The 25689-nt window shown below is 44.9% G+C and overlaps 1 protein-coding gene across 2 annotated transcripts in view; it reads right to left on the bottom strand.

Annotated features, from left to right (window-relative positions):
• The window catches only part of Muc16 (mucin 16, cell surface associated), a gene marked incomplete in the record, with an annotated part of 149171 nt that overhangs the window by 57824 nt on the left and 65658 nt on the right, over positions 1–25689 (bottom strand). The window contains 16 exon segments of one of the 2 annotated variants that reach the window (XM_013509167.1): positions 290–357; positions 452–576; positions 1541–1600; positions 1830–1865; positions 4545–4717; positions 7092–7159; positions 7249–7379; positions 8172–8237; positions 8449–8484; positions 10069–10241; positions 12460–12527; positions 12989–13113; positions 14975–17071; positions 18500–19360; positions 22739–22852; positions 25117–25689. In XM_013509167.1, coding sequence (XP_013364621.1) covers positions 290–357; positions 452–576; positions 1541–1600; positions 1830–1865; positions 4545–4717; positions 7092–7159; positions 7249–7379; positions 8172–8237; positions 8449–8484; positions 10069–10241; positions 12460–12527; positions 12989–13113; positions 14975–17071; positions 18500–19360; positions 22739–22852; positions 25117–25689 — 4774 coding nt within the window. 2 annotated transcript variants of the gene reach the window in all.

Genomic DNA, 25689 nt, shown 5'->3' with positions numbered 1-25689 from the left:
CAATGTGACTTCACTGAAGTCCCAGTTCTGCCATTCTGGGTAGGTTTCTCAACCTCTCTGTGGCTCATTTTCTGTCTGTGAAATGAGGCACTAGTATAGACCCAACAGCACTCCGCAGACACATGTGCTTAATAGAAGCACTCATCTGTATTTCCATGGGAGGAAAGAGTGAGTTTCATTTTCCAGTCTTGAAAGGAAGGAGACAGAATGGGAACTGGTGGTCAGTTATCCCTGGGATGGTGGATGAATGGTGGTCACATGGCCTTCAGGTCTACTGTTTTGTTCTCACCTCAGCAAGATCAGTCTGCAGCCAGAATACAGGGGCCCAATACTGCTTTTCTGAAACAAGGATTTCAGCTGAGGATGAAAGACAGAGAATGCAGTGAGCCAGTGTACCAAAGGAGTAGGGACAAGATTGAGCTGGGACAGGTAGGCACTGGAGAATTCTCACCAGGCGATTCAAGATGCTCTCTGTGGTATTGAATAGCTCAGATCCTGGGTACTCCATGTCCTTCTCATGATGCAGATTGGTGATAGTGAAGTTGAGGGTGAAGAATACCAGAGATAGACTTGCACCTACAGTAGGAAAGACAGGAGGGAAGTTCATTATGAGCTCTGCCCTGGGGTACCTGTGGTCAAAGGGTGGATTGTATTAATTTGTTATGCAGTCAATATCTAGAATGTTTTCATCTTACAAAATGGAATCTCTATGTTAAATAGTGGTCTCTGTTTCCCCTTTCTCTCCCCAGCCACTGGGAGCATCATTGTACTTTATGTGAGTTTCTCTGCTTTGTATATTCCTATGAGTAGAATCATACAATAAGCTGTGGCCAACTTTTTTAATTTAGAAGGATGACTTCAAGGTTTATTCATGGGTATCATGGGTCAGAATTTGCTTCATTTTTAGGGTGGCATAATAGCCGTAAAAGATGTTGAAAACATATATAGTAATGTTTTTAACTGTGGTAAAATATACACAATATAAAACTTACATCTTAACCATTTGTAAGTGTTCAGTTCCATAGTGTTAAATATATTCACTTGTGAAATAGATATCCAGAACATTTTCACCTTGAAAAACCAAAACTTTTGCCCATTAAACAATATGTCCCATTTTCCCCTATCCCTACCCTCTGGCAACAGCCATTGTATTTTCTGTTAAGGGGTAAATACAAGAAAACTGAAAAAAATAAGTAGAAATAAATTCCATACAGGAAAATTATCAAAATGATATGATAGAGAAAACCCATGGTCCAGGTGTGATTGCAGGTAGAGTACTTTTTCATAAAAGGTGATCCAGGGAAAGTGATGCTTTTTGAGCTTAGGTTTGGAAAATAAGAAAGTGCCAAGGATAACTGGTTTCCAAAAATAGCAAGTGCAAGGGTGCTGAGGTTGGACAGAGGTCAGGGTGCTAGAAGTGTGTGGGGTGGCCAAAGCTAAGACAGTGAGGGAAAGAGCAAAACAAGCTAAGGCCAGGTGGTGAGTGGGGACCAGACCACTCAGCATTGAAACTTCTTAACCCCATGCAGAAGATTCCTACCTGTAGAGCTGGGGATGAAGGATGTCAAAAGTCCTGGAGAGAATGTGGTGGGAACTGGAGCTGAGGGAAAAGAACATGGGAACAATGATTAGGTCCCATCCTAGCATGTAAGGCAAATGCTGTTAATTGGAATTTGGGCTCTATCTTAACTCAAACCAAGATCTTGGCTGTATTGTGAAGGTGCTCTGAGGTACATAGGGTGGAGATACAATCAATGTCTCTCCTCAGACTAGAGGTATGGGGGGAGGAGTCCCCAGGGCACTGGGGCAGCCCAGCTTTTAATACTCACTGTTGGTAGTGGGGGTCCAGTGTCGACGGTTATAACCTGCAGATATGGAGAAAAGAGCAAGGAAGGTGTATTATGGTAGGTAAGGATAAAGGGAGGAGAAGATAGCAGATCTAGAATGGAAGTCATCAACAAACTTTATGAGATTCATGGATAAATAATATGGTTACATTTTACCTGGCCCCTATTACATGTTTCATCTTTTGATAATAATGACAATCACCACTATTATTTTTACTGATAAAATGCAGTAAGAAATACCTGTATATACTGAGGGCGATACCCTATCCACCAGCAAAAATCCTTCCCACACTACAAGGGTAAAACGTACTCATTTATAAATGAGTGTGTGTGCTCAACTTATTTATATTCTATTTGTAAAAATAATTTAATCCTGTCTTTGTTGTCTCGGTTACTTTCCTTCACAAAATATTATGGTAGTATAATTTTTTAGTTTAGCTTCTGGTGTTTTGTGATGCAGAATTGACAAAATTGTGGCAGGTTGAGAGAGGGGAACATGGGGGCAGAAGTATAGAGTGATGGAGGGAAGGAATATGTGTGTGGTTTGGGATACTAGGGAAAGTTTGAGCAAAGGGATGGGATACTGTAAAAGAAGAGAGCCTTGGGGGTTAGATGGCTGCAGTAATAATGGGAGCCTAGAAGGTTTTAGGGAAAATAGAGTTTTTCATGAGTTTTGTCCAGATTATTGAAAGCATTTCATCTGAGCTCCTAGGAGAGATGAAAGTAAATGCTGGACCTAGAGGAGCCCAGTAATGTTCTAGGGTCACTCCCAAGTTATCTCATTTGATTACCAGAATAATCCCAATGGTATTTTATTACATTGTGAAATTGCACTACTAAAACCTAGATGAGTTGCATGGTGTGCCAGTCTCACACACACAAAATCTGTCACTTAACAAGATCCATACTGTTAACCCTGCCTCTAAATGAGCTCCAGTTTAGGAGTAAACCTTTTATGGACACAGAAACGGGAGGCACTATAGAAAATAGAGTAACATATACACTTCAATCCAGATAGAAAAGAAATATCCAAGTAGATATAGGAGAAAAATAAATACTCATGCATTGGGTTAGGTTGTTGGAGGCCATTGCTGCCCCTGCCTGTCCTGGTAGGTGAAGTTTGCTCTGTTTGTGCTGTGTTCCTTCGGCTATGTGTTATATCTGGATGACCCTGGACCAATGACTTTGTCCCTGTATTGTTCCTGAGAAAAACTAAGGCCTGTGGCATCTTGTCAGTGACCCAGGCCCTTTGGCTTCCCCAAACTCTTGCCAAGTCAAAGGGACACTGTAAGCTGACAAAGACTAGAATATCTGGATTAGAATTAAGGATTACTGGGAACTGGACATATTAGTGGTATCTGTAGAAACTGCCTTCCTGCCCGTGCGCTGAGTCAGCTATTATTTGGCGTGCTGGTTACACAGTTTGACAAAACAGTGTCATGAAGTTCCTACTGCATAGTTCACTCTGTAAATGCCCCTTTCCGCAGTAGCTGGGTGGGGACAGAGCATCATGGAGTAATGTAATCCAGCTGGCCAGCACTGGACACTTTGAGTTTTCTCTGGCAATTTCCTTGTCCTCGTGCTGCCACCAAACTGGTAATTTTCTGTCCACTTCATTACTGTTCAATTTTGGGGTTCTTACTAGTCTAGCCTGTGGCCACTGGATATTCCAAGTACATTCTAATAACTTTCCTATCCAGCCTAAGACTACTGGGCTCTGTTCTTTTTGGCTAGGAAGCCTCCTTTCATTTCTGATGATATTTTAATACACCTTATTTCTCACAAGCTATCTCCAGGTATTTTCTTTGGTCTCTGGGGAATTTAACTCACTGCCCCAGCACATCTGGATTGCAGGTGAGACACTGCCTGAATACATAGTGGTTCCAGGTAAAAACAAATATAACAACCCTCAGAGAACTGGATAAGATTAACACGAGACCGTACAAATAAAGTTTGTATCACAATTCCTGGCACACAGGAAACTTTCAGTAAATATGAGCTGCTATAATGGTTGCTATTGTTTGTGTCAGGATTGTTGTGAGAGACACATCAGTATTGCCAAGGATGTGTCAACAGTTACTCTTCAGGGTGTATTTACTAAAGGTGCCAACGTTTCATAAAGTCAGTGTAGTTCCAGGTGGCCTCTGGAACTAAGAATTTGCCTTAAATTGTCATAACAATGAGAAAAGAGTGAAGGGAAGGCTGAACTGGTCACCCACAAAACACTGGGAGACACTTCATCAGGACCCTCCATCATTCCATTTCCCCTCAACGTCTGCATGTTCCAGAGAGGCTCCTATAGGAAGCAGAAGTGAATATGGATGAGGAGGAAACACTTCATCCCGAGTCGAAAGAGGAAAAGACATGAGCTTCTTTGGGGTGTTAAGCATTAAAAATGAACCTCCAAAGAGATTTAGGTTTGTGCCAGACCTACAGGTTTGCAAGCAGAAATTCTTCAACTTTAGCACCACTGACATCTTGAGCTAATTAGTTCTTTATGGCTGGCTTGTACTTTGTGGGATGTTTAACAGCATCCCTGGCCTCTACCAAACAGACACCATTAGCACCATTCCAGGAATGACATGAAAATATCTCCAGACATTGCCAGATGGGATGCACAGTCATTCCCAGTGGAGAACCACTGGCCCAGAGAGATCCAAGCCTGTGGGAAACCCCAGGAATAGCACGGGCACTCACCATTGACGTAGAGGCTGTCTGTGTCTAGGGCATAGGACCCCAGTCTGGTGACACCGTGCGTCAGCTGGCTTAGCTCCTGGTACAACTGCTTTCTCTCTAGAGCCGGGCCCATAGGATGAGGTTGGTAGGTGCAGACTGTGTCCACTCCGGTGGCTGCCCCATTCTTCTCATTCCTGGAGTGATGGGGACATAGGAATGGGGATGTCCAGAGAGAGAGATGACAGAGGTATACACACTCACCTTCATATTGAGTCCCTCTTGGTTGTATTCTATCTCATATTTTGGGTCTTATCTAGTTTCTCCATCATGTTCCTTTCTGGGTCCTCTTTATCCATCTCTGCTCCACTCTGTAATCAACTTCTCTGCTTTTGGTCCCCATTCTTCTGGGGTCATTTGGTTCATTTTCACTGTGTCAAACGCCAGCTCTATTATCATGAGGCCCAATGTCACTCTGAATGACACTTATCTCCTGAGCTCGTTCTCATGTAGCCAACAGCCTCAGAGATGTCTTTGAGACCCCTTGGATTCCATATATCCCAAGTTAAACTTACTACCCACTCCCCATTACCAAAGCTTCTCCTCTTTCCGTGATTCCATATCAGGATGAGAACCATAGGTCAAGAAGGCTCCTGGACCTTCCCCCATCTTTCTCTTCCAGTAGTCTATCCAACTTCTTCTGTCCACCATCATTTTAACCATCCCTGCTCACATTTGTGAATGCTCCACTTAATATAAATCTCATCATAACAGGATTGTACTTCCAACAGCACCATGGTTCCCCACTCTCTGAATAACTGACTAGTATCCATGAAATACTTACTGGGTGTTAGCATTTATGAAACATCTCCCTACAGATGTTAGTATTTACAAAACATCTACCAGGTGCTCAACATTTTATAGTTGTTATCTCATTTTATCCTTTGAACAACTCTGAGATAGATGCTAACATGATTCCCATTTTATTTTAAATTTATAATTCTATTGAAATATGATTATATATATGTGTGCATTCTAAAATGATTACTCACAGAATTGAAGGAGAAAATGGGGAGAGGGAATAGGGTTGAGAGGAAGGGCTAGAAATGTGAAAAAGGAATTAAGATATGGTACAGGTACAGATTCTTCAGGATGAATGGGATCATTATGTATGGCGAACGTATACTAATAAAAATAAATACATTTTTAAAAATAAAGTGATTATTCATAGCCATGCTATTAACATATTCATTACCTCACATAGTTTTATCTGTGGGGTATGTGTGTGTGTGTGTGCGTGTGCGTGCGTGTGTTGAGAACACTTACTATTTACTCACTAGCTAAGTTTCAAGTATATAAAGCAGTATTATTAACAATAGTCATTCTTACTTTACAATTGAGAAAACTAAGCCATATGGATATTAAATATCATACAGCAGGTGACAGGAACAGGTTTGGCCTCATGTCTTTGGACACTGAAGAGACCTTGTGCTTAGTCTGGTTGCTGTATAGAATATTGTGAAAACTCCTTCAGTCTCAACTCCAGCCTGAACTCTTGGTGATATTCACTCATATTGTGATTCACCCTCTGCTCTTGCAATTATGCTCTGAGCCGTCCACTCAGCCCATCCTCCAATCAACCAGTTTCCTTCCCTTCGTCCTCCTATTCATTTTCTTACTATCTCCTCTCACCTCCCTTTCCTCCTTCTTCCCATGTATCTTCCTTCCTTCCTTTCTCCCTCCCTCCCTCCCTCCCTCCCTTCCTTCTTTCCTTTCTTTTTCCCTCTCTGCTCTCCCACCTCCTCCCTCCCTTCCTTCTTCCTTCCTCTCCTCCCTTCATCCTTCCTTCCTGCCTCCCTTCTTCCATCCCTTCCATTATTTTGTTCCCCATTCTTCCATCCCTTCTTTATTATTCATGCATGCATTCATTCATCCACTCATTCATTCATTCTTCATTTGCTGTTTTCTCCACCTCTTACTATCTGCTTTCACAGCACTTGTCTTCTGCACTGGGCTATTTCTCACGGGCCACCCCTTGAAACCTTTGCCAGTCTTCCCTTAGGTCAGAGCATCCTCAGCTATCAGAACCTGGCTCAGCCATCATTTTCTGCAGAGATTCTCCACCCAACTTTCTCAGGGTGAGCTAAAATCACTGTCTGGGCCCCATGTAGAGTCTAATGTTCACACTGTCTCTGCCGCCCCGTCTACCCCATGGTACTACTGAGGGGATGGCTCAAGGTCAATTCTCTTAATGTCCTTCACACCCATACAGGAGGTGGCCTGAGGTGCATCATTCCATGTTTGCTTACTGAGTTAATATTACCCTTTCGATCAGTGAGCCTGAATGCTTCATATTTCTGCTTATCAAACAAAGATCACCGACAGCCACCTTTTCCAGGAAGCCTTCTCTGGTGCTCTTAGGCTAGGATAATGCCTTCCATCCCTGAATTTCTGGAAAGTCCTAGTCATTTATAATTCACTCCCTTTCGATGTCACACATAGGTCCTTTCCTTCAGGTGAGCCTCCCTGTGACAGCGCAGTCCTTCACAAGGTAAGGGAAGGAAGTCTCACCTGAGCAAGGCCAGTCTGCAGCCAGAGTAGCCAGTGCCAATGCTGGTGTTCTTAAACAGGGGCTCGAGCTGGGCAGAAGCAGATGAGTGGAGTAAGCCAAGGGGACCGTGTAGAGCAAGGACAAGGCGGGCCAGAGTAGGCACTGTTGGGCCCTTACCAGGTGGTTCAAGACCTTCTCCGTGAAGTTGAAGTTCAAGGAGCCTGGGCGCCCCATGTCTGGGGTGTAGTGTAGGTTGGTGATTGTGAAGTTGACCGTGAAAGGCACCGGGACTGGGCTGACTCCTACAGCTAGGGGAAGAGAGGAGGTGGGATGGGAGAGAACCTATCAGTTGGCAGAATGCATCAGCTCTAAACCTGAGCGAGAGGTGGGAGAGAGATTAATTCCGTAATCATGGCCACAGTGTCTAGTAAGCGAAGATGAGTCCTGTTTGGAGCACCCTTCAGCCCATCATAGGAAGGGGAAAGATCTCCATAGTAGATGTGGAACTTTATGTCAAAGGCAAACCTCAGTCCCTCAGCCCAGAATGGGCAAAGACTGCAGCTGATATCCTTTGCTAAGAGGAGAAGCCAAGGTGCTGGTGGTGGAGTGCTTAGCTAGCACACACAAGGTCCTGGCTTGGACTCCTAGCATGAAAAAGTAAAAATAAAGAGAAGAAACCAAAATCTTTATTTCTGGGGCTTTGGGCACCAAATACCTGAGCAGTCAAGAAGTTCAAATGGTAATAACTACTCTGAAGGAAATGAGCACAGAGAGAGAATAGAGACTCGCTGTGTGTGGAACATGTATATGGGGGAAATGTTACTTTATGGACGTGGTCTGAGCAAAGACATTCTGAGTGAGCTCTGCAGGATCAGGAAGAGCCAGAAGCAGCTGAAATGCAAGTACAGCAAAGGCCATGACTGCGAGGATGGAAGGATGATAGAGGAGCAGAGATGAGACTGGTGTGGCCAGAGAGGAGGGAGCAAGGGAAAGAGAGGGCAGGCTGAGGCTGGGTGGATGTTAGGTCTAGATCATGCAAGCATCAATCAGTTTCTGAATAGGAGTCAAAGTTGCATGGGATCTAGAGATCAGATTTGTACCTGTAGAACTGGGAGTGGAGGTCATGGGTGCAGAGGATCCTGGGGAAAATGTGGAGGTCATTGGAGCTGAAAGAAAACACAACACGAACAAAGATTGCTGAGGCCGAGCAGCGGGCAATGAGGTGATAGAACGTTAATGTCAACTGGGATAAGCCTGAGACTTGTTGCTGGTCTGAGGCTTCTCTGGGGCTGAGAATCTAGGGGATAGAGGATACCTTCCAGACTCAAGGGGGAAAGGTGCTGAAAGAACACAGACTTTGGGGTCATTATTACTCACTGTTCTTGGTGGGGATCCAGTACCGATGGTTATAACCTGCAGAAGGATGGGGAAAGAGTGGGATAGAAGGTTAGGAAAGGAGTGAGATCAGAAGGAGGTCTAGCTTTTTGTGCAGTACTGGGTACTGAACCCAAGGGTTCTTTACTTCTGAGCTACATCCACAGCCACTTGTATTTTTTTATTTATTTTGTAACAAGATCTCACTAAACTGGGATCAAACTTGTGATTCTTCTACCTCAGCCTCCGTAGTAGCTGGGATTACAGACATGTACCACCATACCAGCTTAGTTTTAGTTTTTGAAGAAATCACCACAATGTTCTCCACACTGGCTGTACTTTACATTCCCAGTAAGAGTGTATGAGACCTCCGCTTTCCCTGCATGCCTACCAGCATTTGTTGTTTTTTATAATAGCTATTTTAAAAAGGGTAAATGGTTCTGATTTGCATTTTTGTGAAGATATTATGTCAAGTAAAATAGGCCAGGCATAGAAAAACTAATACTGCATGTTTTCACTCTGACATGATTGAGAAAATAGTTGATCAAAGAAAGAAGCAAGTGGAAGAGGGTTATCAGAAGCTGGGGAGGATAGAAGGGAAACAGTTATCAAAACACAGTTGGATAAGAGGACTAAATTGCAGCATTGTACAGAATGGTAGGGTGACCACAGCTAACAATTGATTCACTCGTGGGGCTGGGGATTTAGCTCAGTGGCACAGCGCCTGCCTGGCAAGTGCAAGGTTGTGAGTTTGATTCCTGGTACCAGAAGAAAAACAAAACAAAAACAAAAACAAATAATTCATTAGTTTAAATCACTGTAGTGGTGGCTCCTTGGTATTCTGTCTCATCCTGAGGTTACAGGCTTTCTCTTGTCTTAGTCAATAATATAGAATAGAAGTTAGGGTGCCTACGTTTGAGAGCTAGTTTGGGACATGAGTTCAAATTCTATCACTTATTTGCAGGCTAATGTCATGAGAATGGATTCCCTGCCCTCAGCACCGCTTTGGGGGTGTTGTTTGTTTTTGTTGTCCATGGAGTAATAACATAGATAACGTATAATGCCCCATACAGTGGGTAAGGCAAGTGTGACATAATATATATGAAGTTCCGAAGCACAGGAATTCTTCAATAAATATTAGCCTTTGTTATTGGTATTACGGTTGGCACTGTTGCTAAGAGGACTGTTGCGCAGGACGTTGCCCCTGAGAACATAAGGAGAGTTCTGTTGATAGTTTCCCAGGACAGGTGTACTTCCAGGTGTCCCTGGGAGATTGAATAAAGGGCCACAGGCTGCCACAAGGAAGAGAAAGTTGCGAGTGAGTCACTGCAGTTAGGAGCCTTTAACTGGTGGGGGAGAATCAATGGCACTAGCCACTAGGGTTTTGCTTTACCCCTTTCCCTCCCTGGACCACACACTATGCTACTCCAGCTGGGCCCCCGTGACTGTCTCAGGGATGAAAAGGCTGTGGAGGAAGTCTTTATTTCCACTTAAAAGGACCTTTTCTGGCTGTGTTAAGGGGAGAGAAATGAGCTCCTTATGAAAGTTCAAGCTTGGCCTTTGACTGTGGACATGGGTATGGAGAAATGGCAGGGCAGAGGCTGGGGGGCTCTAGCTACTCACCGTTGATGTAGAGACTGTCCCTGTCCAGGCTGTAGCTGCCCAGCTGGGTGATGCTGTGGGTCAGCTGGCTCAGCTCCCAGTACAGCTGCTCTCTGTCCAGCTGGGGGCCTGTGGGATCTGGGTTGTAGGCGCAGACTCCATCTATTCTGGTGCTCGTCTCATCCTTTTCAGCCCTGGGGCAGGAAGGACACGGGAACAGGGATAGGTAGAGATGTGGAGATTGGGATACTCTCAACAGACTGCAACAGACACGCCTTTGTTTTTACATCAGCACTGTCTCTAGGTTGCTTTTGTTGCTTGAATGTATCTTTTTCTGTTTCAGTTAGGGATCCAGATCCCCCACACCCTTCAATGGAGTATTCTTCAGGGCTACTGAAGTCTACTTCTTAGACTCCCCTTTCTTTTCCTCCCTTCTTCCTTTTCCCCTTTGTGGTGCTGGGTTTGAACCCAGTAGATTGCAGAATCTCAACCATCACCCCACTGAGTTACACCAGTCACTCTTTTTTATTTTCAAATAGGGTCGTGTAAAGTTATCCTGTAGCAGAAAATGAGCCCCCAGCCAGTACACTTCAGTTTCTTAGTTGCCAAGGTAACAGTTCCTGTTCTTGTTCCAGTTGCTCCTGTCTTTTAGAACTAGCTGGTCGCTATGATGCACGTTGTATAAACCTGTCCCCATTTGACAAGCCTTTCTGCCTCTGTACTCCCTGCTTGCTTATCCAATGTATGCCCTAGACCACCAGAGATTGGGGCCTGATATTCTGGGAATGATCCGGATCAGTGCCTGTCCATGTAAATAAATCTGCCTCCAAATGCTGGGTGTTGTTTCGTTGTTTCTGCTTGCCATTGAGATCCAGGCTGGCCTCAAACTTGTGACTCTACTTCCTTAGCCTTCTAAATGACTACTCATTCTTGTTTTATTTATTCATTCAAGCTGAGTGTTACAATGGCCAGCACCCAGCAACTTCATGCATGAAATTAGGTACAGATAGCGTCCGCTCCAGCAAGAACCAAGTCTTGCTTGGGCTGTGGAGATGGAGATTCAAAGCTCCCAGGGAGGACCAGGCACATGAGGAAAGGATAAACGTGAAGGGCAAAGACCATGTGGGATGCAAACGGCTGTCCCCATCGTTGCTACACTGTGGAGCCTGAAAGGGTGACTCTATCTCAATATGGGGAATCTCAAGGCTGGGTTCAGCCCTTCAGGACATTTGGGGCAAGCAGCTACATTTGAAGAAAAACAGAGAAAATAAGAAGTAGTGAAGAGGCTTTGCTGGACATAGGGTAGTTCTATTTTTAGTTTTTAAGGGAACAGTGACACAGTTTTCTTTAATAGTGGTAGTAACTTATATTCCCGCCAACAGTGTGTGAGAGTTCCCCTTAAAGTATTTGTTTTTTGTTGTTGTTGTTTGATAATAGATGTTGTAACTGGGGTGAGGTGATATCTTGCAGCTCTGTTCATAACAGTCAAGATATGGAATTAGTCCAAATGTCTATCAATAAATGAAGGGGAAAATGTGATACACACATCCACACAAACACCATGAGTATCATTTAGCCATAAATCGCATGAAGTTGTTGGGTGGCAGGTGGGAAGAGGAATGGGAATTACTGCGGATTCTTCATCCTGTGGAGAGATGGTAACAAGCTGGAGGGGTGCTCAGCTAAGGGCAGTTGTGATTTGTGAAACCTCAGGAGACTGTGTGTAGATCTGAGCAGTGAGCCCTCCTTGCTAGTGTCTGAGTTGGCTGGGTGGGGGAGTCCACAGAGAGGCCAGAGGGTGATGAAGTACAAGCGCTGGGTGCTGACCACAGAGATCTTAGAAGACACAGGGGACTTGGGCAGAGAAGACAGGCCATTTCTGTGGAATGTTTGGGTCCACTCAAGATTTTTAAAATTGTAAGATATCCTGCTGATGTACAACATTTGGTTCATTTCTTCTTCGGTTCAGGAAGATTCCCTTTGGGAAAGTCCTCCCCTGTTCTTACAGAATTAACTGAAAAGCCATGGTAACCACAGTTTGTTCCTAGTAGGGAGAGATGGGCTAGGACCGAGAGGATATCAGGGATTGTGGGAGTGGCATTGGCAAAAATTGTACCTCAGCTGTCACTATGAGATCTAATTCACTGAGTGTTCGCAATGGGCCATGCGCTGTGCCGCTGAACGACCCCAGGAGTAAAGGACTGTTGTTATTATCCACATAATGTGTCTGAGGAATAGGAAACTGTACGTCTTGCCCAAGGTTGTAGAGCTAGCAAGTGTCAGAGCAGATTGTGAGTCCACTCTTCTGTAGCGTCTGTCAACAAAAGTCCAAGTAGCTGGGGCTGCCTGGGCTATGGAGAGGCAAAAGGGACAAAATTGGGGCTGCTGTTGGAACAATGAAAGGAGTCTCACCTGAGCATTGTCAGCCTGCAGCCTTCATAAAGGGGACCAATACTGCTGCTCTTGAACAAGGCATGGAGCTGGGGAGGAACGAGAGAGATGAATAGGAGGGCTCAAGACAGCAGGTAGGCAGGTGTCACGGCTTAGATCAAGAATGACCCCCAAAACGCATGCACTCAGATATCTGCCTTTTGAAAGGTGATTGGATCACAGCACCCCATTGAATGTGCACAGCGAGCTGTTAGGAGGTAGGGCCTGGCTGGAGGTGATCGCTGGGGGCCTGCCATGGCAGGGTGTATCTCCCTTCCCAGCTTCTTCTGTCTCTTGGCTTGCTAGCCACTGTGATATGAGCACCTCCCCTTTGCTACGTCTTTCTGCTAAGCCATTTCTGCCCTGGAGCCAGGTGACCATGAACTGTAGCCAAAATAAACCTGTCCTCCTTCAGGCTGTGAGTACCTGACACTCACAGCCTTGCTGAGGCAAGGAGAGTGACTAAGACAGCAGGACTGAGATGAGATGGAAGTTGGTAGGGAGCTCTTACCAACAGCTGCAAGGTCCTGTCTGTGATGTTGAATAACGCAGAGCCTGGGTTCCCCATATCCTTCTGGAAGGTCAGGTTGGTGATGGTGAAGTTGACAGTAAAAATCTTCAGCAAGGAGACCTCAGCTGCAGTAGGAGGATAAGAAGAGATCAGTCCCGAGTCCTGCCCAAGGCTGGAGATGAGAGGAAAGGCTCTGAGGACCATTTTAACTCTGGTGCCCAGCTGAGCTCTGCTACTGAAAAAGCCTCAAACATCCATCACTGCCCAAGATCTTCCTATACAGGGTGAGCCACCATCCCAGATGGCTTGGACTCGGTGCAGACTGGGATGCAGACTTCCAGCTGCAAAAGTTAGAATTCTCCCACTTCGAGGGACATATATGGAGAAAATGATAACAACATGCCTACTTCTACTGTAGCGCTATTCACAAGTGCTAAGATATGGAATCAACTTAGATACCCATCACTGGATGAGTGGATAAAGAAAATGAGGCTCATATAAGCAATGGGGATACTACTTAGCTGTAAAGGTGATATCCCATCTTTTGCAACGAAATGTATAAAACTATAGGACATGATACTAGGTTAGATAATTTGGACACAGAAAAACAAATATTGGGTGCTCTCTCCCACATGTGGATGTGAAAAAGTGTTGATCTGAATGTGTAAGAGTGGTTACTAGAAGTTGAGAAGATAGGGGAAGAAGGGATAGAAGGTAAATGAATAATACCTACCAAAGCACAGTTACATAGAAGTAATAAGTTTCAAGTTCTACAGCACAGGAGAAGGACTATCGTTCACAATAACGCATCCCATGTTTTATGAGTAAGTGGGAGAGAGGAACTTGAGGGCTCCCAACATGCAGTAGCAGTAGGCAGATGGGAACATTGATTACCTTGACTTGATTAGTATTACTGCGCACGTGAATTGAAGCATCACACTGCTCCGCCCCTCATGTACAATTATCATGTGCTAAATCAAAACTTTCAAAAATATATCAGGAGATTCAATGTTATCTGTCATGATCTGATCACAACACATTGCGTCACCTAAGGAATTATCACACTGTACCCCATAAATTTGTACAATTAAAAGAATTACTAAAAATAAGTAAAAGCAAGAATAAAATTGAGACAGTTAAGGTCACTGGCATGAGTAGGTCACCCTAGTTACAAATCCCTTTGTCTGTTACATTTTGGGACACACCAGCATGTGCACCTTTGTTTTGTGGGGGATGAACAGATCCGGGATCACCACTGTCATGGTAACTAACAGAAGTATCTCAGTCCTCATACAGGATAAGTCCAAAGTGCATGTTCTCTGCACTTTCCCAGTGTTTCCCTCTAGTCTGCAAGACTATGAGACAATAAATTTCTGTAGCTTCAATCATCTAGTTTGTGGTGTTTTATTATGGACCCCAGGAAAACCATACCGTATACCATATAACCCAGTAATTTCTTTTCTAAGAATATACTTAGAAGAATTGAAATCAGGAGCTCAAATAGACACTTGTAAAACAATACTCATTGCCACATTATTCACAATAGTTGAAAACAGCCCAAGCATCCATCAGCAGGTGAGTGGGTAGATGAAATATTCTATGTTCATACAAAAGGATTATACCTATCCATAAAAGGAATGGATTTTAGACACATAATACAATGTGAATGAGCCTTGAACTCACACTGTGAAATAAGCCAGGTACAAAAGAGCAAATGTGGTATGATTCCAATTATATGAAGTGTCTAGTATGTCAAATTCAGAAAAACAGTAACAGGTTGCTATGGGCTTGGGGTGGAGGATGGGGAATTATTGCTTCATGGGTCCCCCCTTGGGAAGGGAAAAAGTTTTGGGAACTTTAGTGGTGATGGTTGTACAACAGTGTGAATGTAATTAATACTGCTAAATCATATACTAAAATTGAATATTTTGCAACACCCACACATATATATCTTGCCATTGCCGTATGACAAAAAATTATTCTTACTTGTTGCTGAAGTCACACTCTCAGAAGCCAAGGTGTGCATCTCAGATGTGGTCTCTGAGGCAAAGGGACTTCCAGCTGCCGTAGTACTGAAGGTGGCTGTGAGCTGGACCGTGGTGGGACTTGAACCTGTGGCAGCTAAATGAGTTGTCTCCATAGTTGTAGTTTTCAAGGTAGCAGTTGGACTCACTCCTTCTCCATGACTGGTTGTAGGTAGTGTTGAGATCTCCAGTGTTACTGAGGTCTTAGTGGGGCCTACAGTAGTTTTGGAAAAATCTGGGAGTCCACCTGAAGTTGCGGGTGATGAAGTTTCTGTGCTCCAGGAAGTTATGGTCTTAGGCTCATTTGTTGTAGAGGTACCGGGAAGCCAAGGGATACTGGGGGGAGCAGTCAGAGTTGGAATGCCTGTGCTGGCCTCTGCTGCAGGGCTGGTGACCCATGCACTTGTGGCCTCTGACAGACCAGGGGAAATGGCTGCCATTGGAGTACTCATGCTGGTCTCTGCCCCGGGAGGAGAAGACAATGAGGCTGTTTCCACAGGAATACCAGATGAAACTGCTGGGCCTAGATCAGTTCTACCCATCTCAGTCACAAGAGAGGTGAGGAGAGAAGTTGCTGTCCCTGATCCACCAAGGGAAGCAGTCTGAGTTGGAAGAGCTGTGCTCATCTCTACCTCAGGTCTGATGGACGGTGGGGCTCCAGTCTCCAAAGAGGGAGGAACAATAGTTGAAACAGGAAACTCTGTGCTTGTCTCTTCAGTGGGATGGGTGATCAATAAGGCTGTGGTTTCTGGCTCACTAGGAGAGAGAGTCATATTTGGAATAGGTGCACTGGTTGGTGGCCCAGTAATGACCTGTGAGGTTATGACATCTGGTTCCCCAATCATTGTTGGCACAGATGAACTGGCTTCTGCCCTAGGACTACTGGCCATTGAGGGTGTGGTATCTGATTCACTATGGGAAAAAACAGAGGTTGTTCTGGAAACTGCTGTACTGGTCTTTAAAGAATGAATGACTGACGAGGTTGCAGCAGGTTCTCCAGAGAAAACTGTGAAAGTTGGAACAGTAGGACTGGTCTGTGCCTCTGGAGAGGCGACTGCTGAAGCTGAGATCTCTGTTTCAGCAAGAGAAGGAGTCAGAGGTGAAGTAACTGTACTTGTGTCTGTCCCGAAATTAGTAACCTCTGAGGTCACTACACCCAGTATCCGAGGTGAAATCATTGTAGTTGGAACGGCTACACTGGATTTTGCCCCAGGGCTGGTAGTCATCGAGGATGTGAAGTCTGATTCACTCTGGGGAAACTCTGGGGCTGTTGTGAAAACAGAATGAGTGACCAATGAAACTGTTGTATCCGCCTCACTAGGCACAACAGTCAGAGTTGGAATAGCCGGTCTGGCTTCTGACCCAGAATAGGTGACCCAGGAGGCTGTAGTCTTTGGTTCTTGTGAGTCATCAGTCAACTCTGGATAAGCTGTACTTGTCTCTGCCCCAGAACTAGTGAGTAATGTGGTCACTATCCCTGACACACCAGGGGAAGCAGCCACAGTTGGAAGGGATGAACTTGATCCAGGATGGGTGGCCATTAAGGCTGTGGTCCCTGGTTCACCCGAAGAATGAGTCAAAGCTAAAGTACTCGTACTGATTACTGTCCCAGAACTAGTGACCAATGAGGTCATCTCTCCTGGTACCTCAGGTGAAATGGTAGGAGTTGGAACAGCTGAGCTGGCTTCTGCCCCAAGACTGGTAGTCATCAAGGGTGTGGTGTCTGATACACTATGGGGAAAATAGGGGATTGTGCTGGAAACTGGAAAGCTGGTCGCTGCAGCATGAGTAACCCATGAGGCCGCTATGTCTGCCACACCAGGGGAAATAGAAAGTGCTGGAATAGCTGAACTGGCAACTGACCCAGGTTGAGTCACCCATGAGGCTGTGGTATCCAGTTGATCTGAGGAAACAGTTGAAATTGGAGTTGTTGTACTTGTCTCTGTCTCAGAGCTAGAGACCAATGAGGTCATCTCCGATATGCTGGGGGAGACAGCCAGAGTAGGAATGGGTGAACTTGTCTGTGTCCTGGCAGAGGTCACCAATGTGGTCGTGATCTCTGGTTCAGAAGGGGAAAGAATCAGAGTTGGTTTAGTTGTTTTGGGATCTATTCCAGAAGTAGGGACCTGTGAAGTCACCACATCTGGAACGACAGATGAAGTAATTGCGGTTGAAACAGCTGAACTGGATCCCACCCCAGGAATGATGGTTGTTGGGGTTGTGGATTGTGTTTCACTATGGGAAAAACTTGGGCTTGTCATAAAAACAGTTGAGCTCGTCTCTGCAGCATGGGTGACCGAGGAGGCAGTTGTATCTGGTTCACCAGAAGAGACAGACAAAGTTGGAACAAAAGAACTGGTTTCTAATCCAGGATGGGTTACCCATGAGTCTGTGGTCTCTTGTTGGCCTGAGAGAACAGTCAGAGTGGAAAACATACTGGACCGTGTTCCAGAACTAGTGAGCAATGAAGTCGGCAACCCTGAACCAGAAGTTGAGACAGCTGAACTGGCTTCTTTCTCAGGACTGGTGGATGTTAAAGGTGTGGTATTGGATCCGGTATGGAAAAAATCTGGGGCTGTCTTGGGAATTGTTGGGCTGGTCTCTGCAGGAAGCATGACCAGTGAGGCTGTTGGATCTGGCTCACCAGGTGAAATAGACAGGGTTTGAACAGCTGAACTGGAAACTGCCCCAGGATAGGTAACCCCTGGGAGTGGAACCTTTGACTCAGAAGAAGAAAGAGCCAGAGTTGGAGTACCTGTACTGGCCACTGCTGTAGAACTACTGACCAACGAAGTCATCACCCCTGGGACCTCAGGTAAAACAGTAGAACTTGAGACAGCTGAACTGACTTTTTCCGCAGGATTGATGGTGGTTAAGGGTGTCATATTGGATTCACTATGGGGAACACTTAGGGTTGTTTGGGGGACAGCTGAGTTGGTTTCTGTGGGATAAGTGACTAGCGAAGCTGTTGTATATGCCTCACTTGCTAAAACGGTCAGTATAGGAACAGAAGAACTGGCTTCTGACTCAGGATGGGAGACCCATGAGGCGGTAACCTCTGGTTGCCCTGGGGAAACCATCAGGGTTGGAACCACACCATTCTCTTCTCCAGAATTAGTGACCAATGAAGTCATTGTCCCTGGTACACCAGGAGAGACAGTTAGAGTTGGAATGGCTGAACTGGTCTGTGGCCCAGGATGGGTAACTAATGAGGATGTGGTCTCTGGTACACCAGCAGAAATAGTTGGATTTGGAATACTTGTACTGATTGCTATTCTAGAACTAGTGACCAACAACGTCACCTTATTTGTTCCACCAGTTGAAACAGTGGAAGCAGAGACAGCTGGACTGGTTTCGCCCATAAGACTTCTGGTTATCAATGGTGTGGTATTAGATTCACTACGGGGAAAATCTGGGGTTATCCTGCGAACTGTTGGGCTGGTCTCTACAGAATGAGTAACCCATGAAGTTGTGGTACGTGACCTACCAGACAAAATAGTCAGAGTTGGAACTGCTGAACTGGCTTTTGTTCCAGATGGGGTGACCCTTAAAACTGTGATATCCATCCAGTTTGGAGAAACAGTCAGAATTTGGCTATCTGTACTTGTCTCTGTCCCAGAACTACTACCTGGTGATGTCCCCATCTGAGATACACCGGGGGAGACAGTTGAATGTGTAATGGCTGAGCCTTGTGCTCCAAGATCAGCAGCCAAGGAGGTTGTGCTCCCTTGTCCATCAGGAGGAGTCCGAGTCAGTTTAGCTGAGCCAGTGTGTGTCCTAGAAATAGTGGCCAGTGAGGTTGTCCCTCCTGGTGTAACAGGTGAGATAGTGGCTGTTGGAATGGCCAAACTGGTTTCTGTCCCGGGACTGGTGTTCACAGAGAGTGTGGCATCTGATTCAGAATGGGGAAATTTGGAGGTTGCTGTGGAAACAGGCATCCTCGTCTCTGCAGGATGAGTGATCAATGAGACCACTGTGTGTGACTCATCAGAGAACACAGTTGGAGTTTGGGTAGCTGCCCCGGTCTCTGCCCCAGGACTGGGGACCACTGAGGCAGTGGTCTCTGGTTCTCCACTGGAAGGAGATGGAGTTTCCTTGGAAACTGTTACACTGGTATCTTCTCGATGTCGGATAGCCAGTAAGGCTGTCATCTCTGGAACACCAGGAGCAACAGTTGAGGTTGCGGTGGTTATTCCTCCTGTGCTTGTGCTGGCTGTTTGTTTTGATGTTGGGATAGTCAGTGTTCTCAAGGTAGGAATAGAGACCCCGGAGGTCACACTGGCAGTGGAGGTGGTCTTCAGCACCTTAGCAGCGGTCTCTGCTCTTTCAGTTCCTCCCATGGAAAGTCCTGGAAATTGGGGGAGGCACACAATTTGGACAAAATGATTATACTTATCAAAGCTGATATAGGTTATTTTTTTTACACATGAAGAAAGGGAGAGAAATCTTTCTGAGTTACCTGAGATGTGCCTGGGTGCTTCTGGAGTGGGAAGAGGTATCGTGATTGGTATTCTCCTACCTTACTTACCTGTAAATCTTGAGCTACCGCTTCTAAATTTGTGACCACACTACTCTGCTCCCTGTTCCCAAGTCTTCTCTGCACTACCCAGCCTCTCAGCCTCTTTTCTCTGCCTGACACGCTCTACTGTCACTAGAGCCCTTCATTCAGTTCTTCCTTTACTGAAACCCAAGTTCAAACCCACTTTCACAAATCCATCTCAGAATTCATTTCCACCTTCTCCATATTACCGTATCACACTGTCAGAACCTGTATTATACTGCCCCCTGACAGTCTGAATAGTAACAGCTCTTAATGTGTGACTGCTGACCATGTGATGGAAAAAAGTTGTTGTCTATCATGTTCTTTATTAATCAGACTTTATTGGTGCATTTTAGATATATAGTTATCACATTCCTTGTAGGGAATTTATACCTATACATGATATAACACTTTTTCCCTATTCCCCTACCCTCTCTTCAACCCCTTGTATCATGTTCTTGAGCACTTGTGCTCTGGAATAAAACTGTCCTATACTAACATTCTCTTTTTCATTACAGAAATGTATAGGTTTTTAGGCTACCAAACTTACATATCCATTTTCTCATATCTAAAGTCTAGCTATGTACAGTTGCTCCATTTCCAGAGGTGGTCTACTGACTGGAACACAGGTAAAATAGCATAGACAGAGATGGCAGCTACTGAAGAGGGATTCAGGAAATGTGTTCTAGGGAAGAGGGAGGCAACTCTATGAGGAGCACAAAGGCTACTATAGATTGGTACAGACAGAAGGAGACAACATGAAGGGGACTTTACTCTGATAGTGGAGTGATGACATTGTGAAATGCACTCGTGTGTATAATGGTGGTGGTGGTGATGGTGGTGAAGAGCAGGAGAAAAGTAAAGAGTAGAATGAAGAAAAGGGTGAAGGAGAAAGAGAGGAGACGCCTGGAGAAAGAGGAGGAAGGTGGGAGGAAGGAGGGGAAGGAGAAGCAGGAACAGAGACGGGAAGAAGAGGGGACAGAGGCTAAGGAAGTAGGGGTAAGAGGAAGGGGGATATGGAAGTTGAGAGAGAGAGGAGGGAAAGAGAGGGGGACAGATGGAGAAGAATAAAAAAGGGGTGAAAGGGGATTGGAGGAGGGAAAGAGAAGAGGGGGAGGAAGGAGAGGAGGAAGAGGAAGAGCTGCTGCGAAGGCATTTTGTGCTGTTGGTTTGATCCTCACAGGAGCAGTACATGGCACATTCTATCATTCTTGTGATTTTATCGGAGAAAAAGATGCAAACTCAGAGATCATAATTTGCCCAAGTCAAACATCTACCTACTGGAAAATCTGAATACAGTTCTGTCTGAGTTGTAAACCTATACTCCTACCTACTGCATTACATTAATCCCCTAACAGAACTTTAGAATCATAGGGCCAGTATGGAAAGAGTAGAAGATGTTCATCTGGTGACAGGTCTTAACCAGCATTTTCTTCCTCAGCGGTTCTCAACCAGGGGTAGGTTTGCCTCCAGGGAACCCTTAGCAAGGTCTGGAGACATTCTGGCTTGTCACAACTGAGTGTATGTAGGTAAGGCTGGCCAGCAGAATACAGGGATGCCAGTACACATCCTATAATGCATACGACAGCCCCTCGCCACAATTACCTGCCCAACGTATCAGGAACAGAAGTTGAGGAACTCTGCCGTCTATTAAATGAAGTTTATGTATACTGCTGGGAATCCCCTGTACATTTTGCCATCTGAAGTAGTCAGCACCTGAAGCCTGGGGGTGCATTTTCTGGTGACTGATCTGACTGACTCTGTTATGTCCCCATTCATGTCCCATTCAATGACTCCATACCAAGAGCTTTCACTCAGCCTGTGTTATAGCAGACTGGAACTGCTAGGGGCTCTTTCCCATGGGAGCACATAGTCATAGTGGGAATTGGATATGTAGCCCAGCCACCTTGCTCCGTAGGATAGCACTGATAGTCCTACAATTTCTCAGATGTCTTCTGAAGGATGAGTACTCTGCTGCCCACTATAATTTGCTCAAGAAAGCACCTTCTCTTAGATTCCTTCTCTTCTCCATGTCTTCTATCAGTGCCTCCTAACACCATCCCCAATTTAAGATAAACTACTTATCCCTACATTGCTGATTCATTGCCTACTTCCTGTAATAACCAACTTAATTTGCCTGGATCACAGGGTAAACAAATCAGTAGTCCTATTTGCAGTCTGTCAAAAACCTGGATCTTGGGAAACTCTTCCAAATGAGTTGGTAAAATAAGCTGGTCTCTACACAATTCCAGAAGGACTTTATGGATATGGGAAGCATTACCATTTTGCCCCATGCTGAGGAGGGCTCCTTTCTATGTACACCCAAATTCTTAAACATTCACAGAGAACAATGAATCTATTAGGCGTCTTTCAGAGGAAAAGGTTATGCTGTCAAATAATGGTATGCATGCTATGACTGTCCAAGAAGAAGCAGTATGTTTACTAAACTTCTTGACTACAGATTTTCTTGTCCTTTTTTTTAGAAAGCATCCAAGCATCACGAAGGCTTAGGAGGTTTTCTGAATGCTGTTTTATGTTCACACTTGGCTTTATCTCCCACTCATTGCCTTACATATACTTGAGCAAAGTGAAGTTTTTTGTAATTCCCAAATATTTCTGGGGTTTATTCCTCTTTGTAATTTAACATGCTGTTGTGCTTTCCATGCAGAAAGTCTTCATCAACTCCTTCTGTTTTTTCTAGTAAACTCCCATTTATCCTTTAAAACCCAATTCACACATTACCTCCTCATTGATACCTTCCCTCTATAGTTCAATACATCTCCATTACATGCTTTTAAAGTTATATCATAGTTATTTTGTTCTTTTGCTGTTTTTCCTCTCAGACTCAGGGCTCCATACACAAATGCCACAACATTTCATCTGTGTACCCTTGGCAAATAGTAGTCTCTGACACATAGTTATTAATAAATATTTTTAGAGTTAAGCTAATTATCTGTCAAATTTATTAGGTTGATATATCTGACACTGAGCTAAACTCATGCAACATGCTGTGACTAAAATAAAAAGTGGTAGCACCCACAAAGATCTAGCTCAGACAGAGGAATGCATGATAGTCACATAAAGAAAACAGGAATTGTATCTAAAGGAAGTAAGAATTTTCTCTCTCTAGATCAGAAAATAAGGGCACAATTGGGATTACTAGGAAATAAGCAAAGTAGAACCTACCTTTAGGACTAGCAGGAGCCGTGAATGTCAGAGGACCCCGGATTGGCCCCACGGTGCCTCCGTGTGCTGTGTCACTGGGTAGCCATGTGATGCGCTCCACAGTGCTCTCGATTCCTATAGGTGAGGGGGAGAAGAAAACTAGGGTAACTCACCTCATTCAGAGGAGTGCACTATCTACACGGGCCACTTCATTGTCTATCCCTCTACTTCTCAGGTGTATCTGTAGCAACTTGAGCCAAGGATACTTACGATAAATGGTCCCACCCACCCACAGATCTGAGCATCTATCTACAGAGCTGTCCATCTTTCCCTCCATCCATGTCTACATCTGAGCATCTTTCCTTCCATTGCTACCTTCTTTTATCTTTTCTTCAGACCGACCATTCTTCAATGCATCTTCCCTATTTCCTTGCTTAATTTCCCTTTCCTTTTATCTTTACTTCATTTTACCTTTCTTTTCACATTTTTTGTTTTTATTTATTTCAGCCCTTCTTTCTTTCTTCTATTCATCCATTCTAAAAAATTATTACAGCAAGGAAAAGATCCATTGTCACGGATTCCCTTTGAGAACACTCCCTCTTGCTTCAAATGCTCTTATCCCATTGTTCTTGCTGCCTCTGGAAGCAGCTCTGGAAGTCTTCTTTCGCATGTCTTTATAAAGTGTAACCAAAAGTATGGATAGTGACATCCAAAGAAAAGGTAGGCTTATAAAAATATCACAATGTGTTCTCATCCCCCTTATTCAACGAATCTGGCACTATGTGACTTCTGGCTCCTCTTCAACGTCAAAATGACCTTGAAAGGTAAATGCTTTAAACTGATTCAGAACATTTCCACCATGAAATGGAAATAAAGACACTGATGAAAGAGGACTTCCAGAACTGCTTCAGAAAGTGATAACAGCTATGGGGTAAGTGTGTTCGAAGCAAGAGGGAGTAGTTTGAGGAGGATTAATGACTGCAGTTTTCATGGTAATGAATTTTTAACTTAAAGTTTTACCATATTTTGCAGTCACATCTTGCATTATTTTAGCTATTGCATAACTATTATTTTAGGCATTGTTTCCTATGCCTAAAGAGGAGCCAGACACACCCTTCGTTAAAACCTCTGAGGGTCCCCAGATCATCAAAACACTTTGTACCTCACTTCATTGTGGCTGCTCTGTGGTGTTTGGCAGAACTACTGTTTCTCCCTCAGTTTGTGTCCTCCTGTGGCATCTGTGTAGCCAGAATATTTTACATTTCCTGCCAGTTTTCTAATCACTTCTGTATAGCCTAATGATTAAGAGCAAGGATTCCTAGTGCTGCATACTCTGCCTTCTTATAGAAGATGTCTCACTTCTTAGTTTGACTTGAACAAACTAACATTTCTGGGTCTCAGTCTCCTCACCTGAAACAGAGGCTGGTCATAGAACTTGCTTTAAATAATTTAACAATAAGGATTTTAAAATCTCAACAAAACAGTGCTGGATATGGAATAAAGGCTCAACAAGCATTTGCAGTCATTAATATTAGTAATACGCTGGAACACCTACCACGTTATGTTACTACAATTATTTGACTACTGCCTTATTGGTCTTTTCCCAGTGCACATGCTGGCATGTACAACTGACATAAACACCAAATTAACTGCATTTACCTATCAAAAAAGGATATTTTCTGTGAGTGGCCATGCATGAGGATTTAGGAGATATGGGTCCAGATTTGGGAACACAGTTTTAAGTAGAGGAACTATAAAAGCACTTGAAAACATCACCAGTCAACATTGTCCTTAAGTCTGGAGTGATAAATGGGTGGGAAAGATGTGCTCTTGGTACAGTTGCTAGGCCCTAAAGGTACAAGCAGGAAAAGGATCCTTCATAAGTGCTACTGTCCGATACACAGGGCACAGCCCAGGAGTAGCACCCGAGGAAGTATCTGAGGAAGAGAGGAAGAGCAAATTAGACACCTAGGGCTGACAGCAGCTGATGCTGACATAGACACAAGAAGGAAATCTGGGAGGGGCCGATGATATACCTCAGTGGCATAAGCGTGTGCCTGGCAAGCTCACGGTCCTGGGTATGATTCCCTATACCAAAAAAAAAAAAAAAAAAAGAAGGAAGGCTGGGAAAAAGAGATATGACTTGCTCTTCATGAAGCTTTCAAGATTCCAAAGGCCAGAGTAAGATCTAGGGTTGAGGAAAAAGATGGAGTATGTCCACCCATAGAAATGCCTTAACAGAAAGGGACACTGATGTCGGAATCCCAGGTGGCTGTGCCAGGGGTCCACCACATGTAGAGAATGATATAAAAAGAGTTGTGTTGAAATCTCCTGTAAACTGACAAAGGGATGAAGCTTGTTACAAGGAGAAGGTGATTCAAGCTCAAGCTGTTCATTACCTGACAGTGTAGGCAAGACTGTGGACACGGAGGTATCGTCTGTGGTAGAAGAGGACATTTTATGAGTCCAAGGATCTTTAGCATTTGTTGCCATGGAAGTAATATGGCCAAAATCAATGCCTGACCTGGTGCTGTGCACATTGAAAGAGGGGGTCGGAGATATGGAGGAAGAGGACAAGGGGAATATCGCCAGAGTAGTAGGAGAGGTCCGAGCCCAGCCCGTTGTGTGCGTGCCAAGCAGTCCTGCGGAGGCGGGCTGTGCCTGGGCGGACGCCGGCCCGCTGGTGCTGGCTGCCGTGGGCGTGGGCGGCCGGGCGGTGGACTGAGTGAGCCCGGCAGGGGCCGTCGCCCCGGGGGAGGAGGCCGCTGGGCGGGAGAGCGCCGGGGACACTCCCGTGGGGGGTGCAGAAGGGCTGACCCGCGTCCCCGGAGAAGCGCTGTGCCCCGTGGGCTCGCTGCCTCCCGGGAGTGGGCTGCGCTCCGTGGCCGGACTGGCGTGTGTTTCCCAGCCCGCGTCCTGGGAGGATGTGGTCGGTGCCGCTGCGGAAAGTGTGGCCTGCCGGTGGGTGGCTG

The sequence above is a fragment of the Chinchilla lanigera genome, unplaced genomic scaffold, assembly GCF_000276665.1.
Source record: "Chinchilla lanigera isolate Chin_1 unplaced genomic scaffold, ChiLan1.0 scaffold00162, whole genome shotgun sequence".
Classification (NCBI taxonomy): Eukaryota; Metazoa; Chordata; class Mammalia; order Rodentia; family Chinchillidae; genus Chinchilla; species Chinchilla lanigera.
The sequence above is the reverse complement of the archived record's forward strand: the minus strand, read 5'-3'. Positions and strand labels throughout refer to the sequence as shown.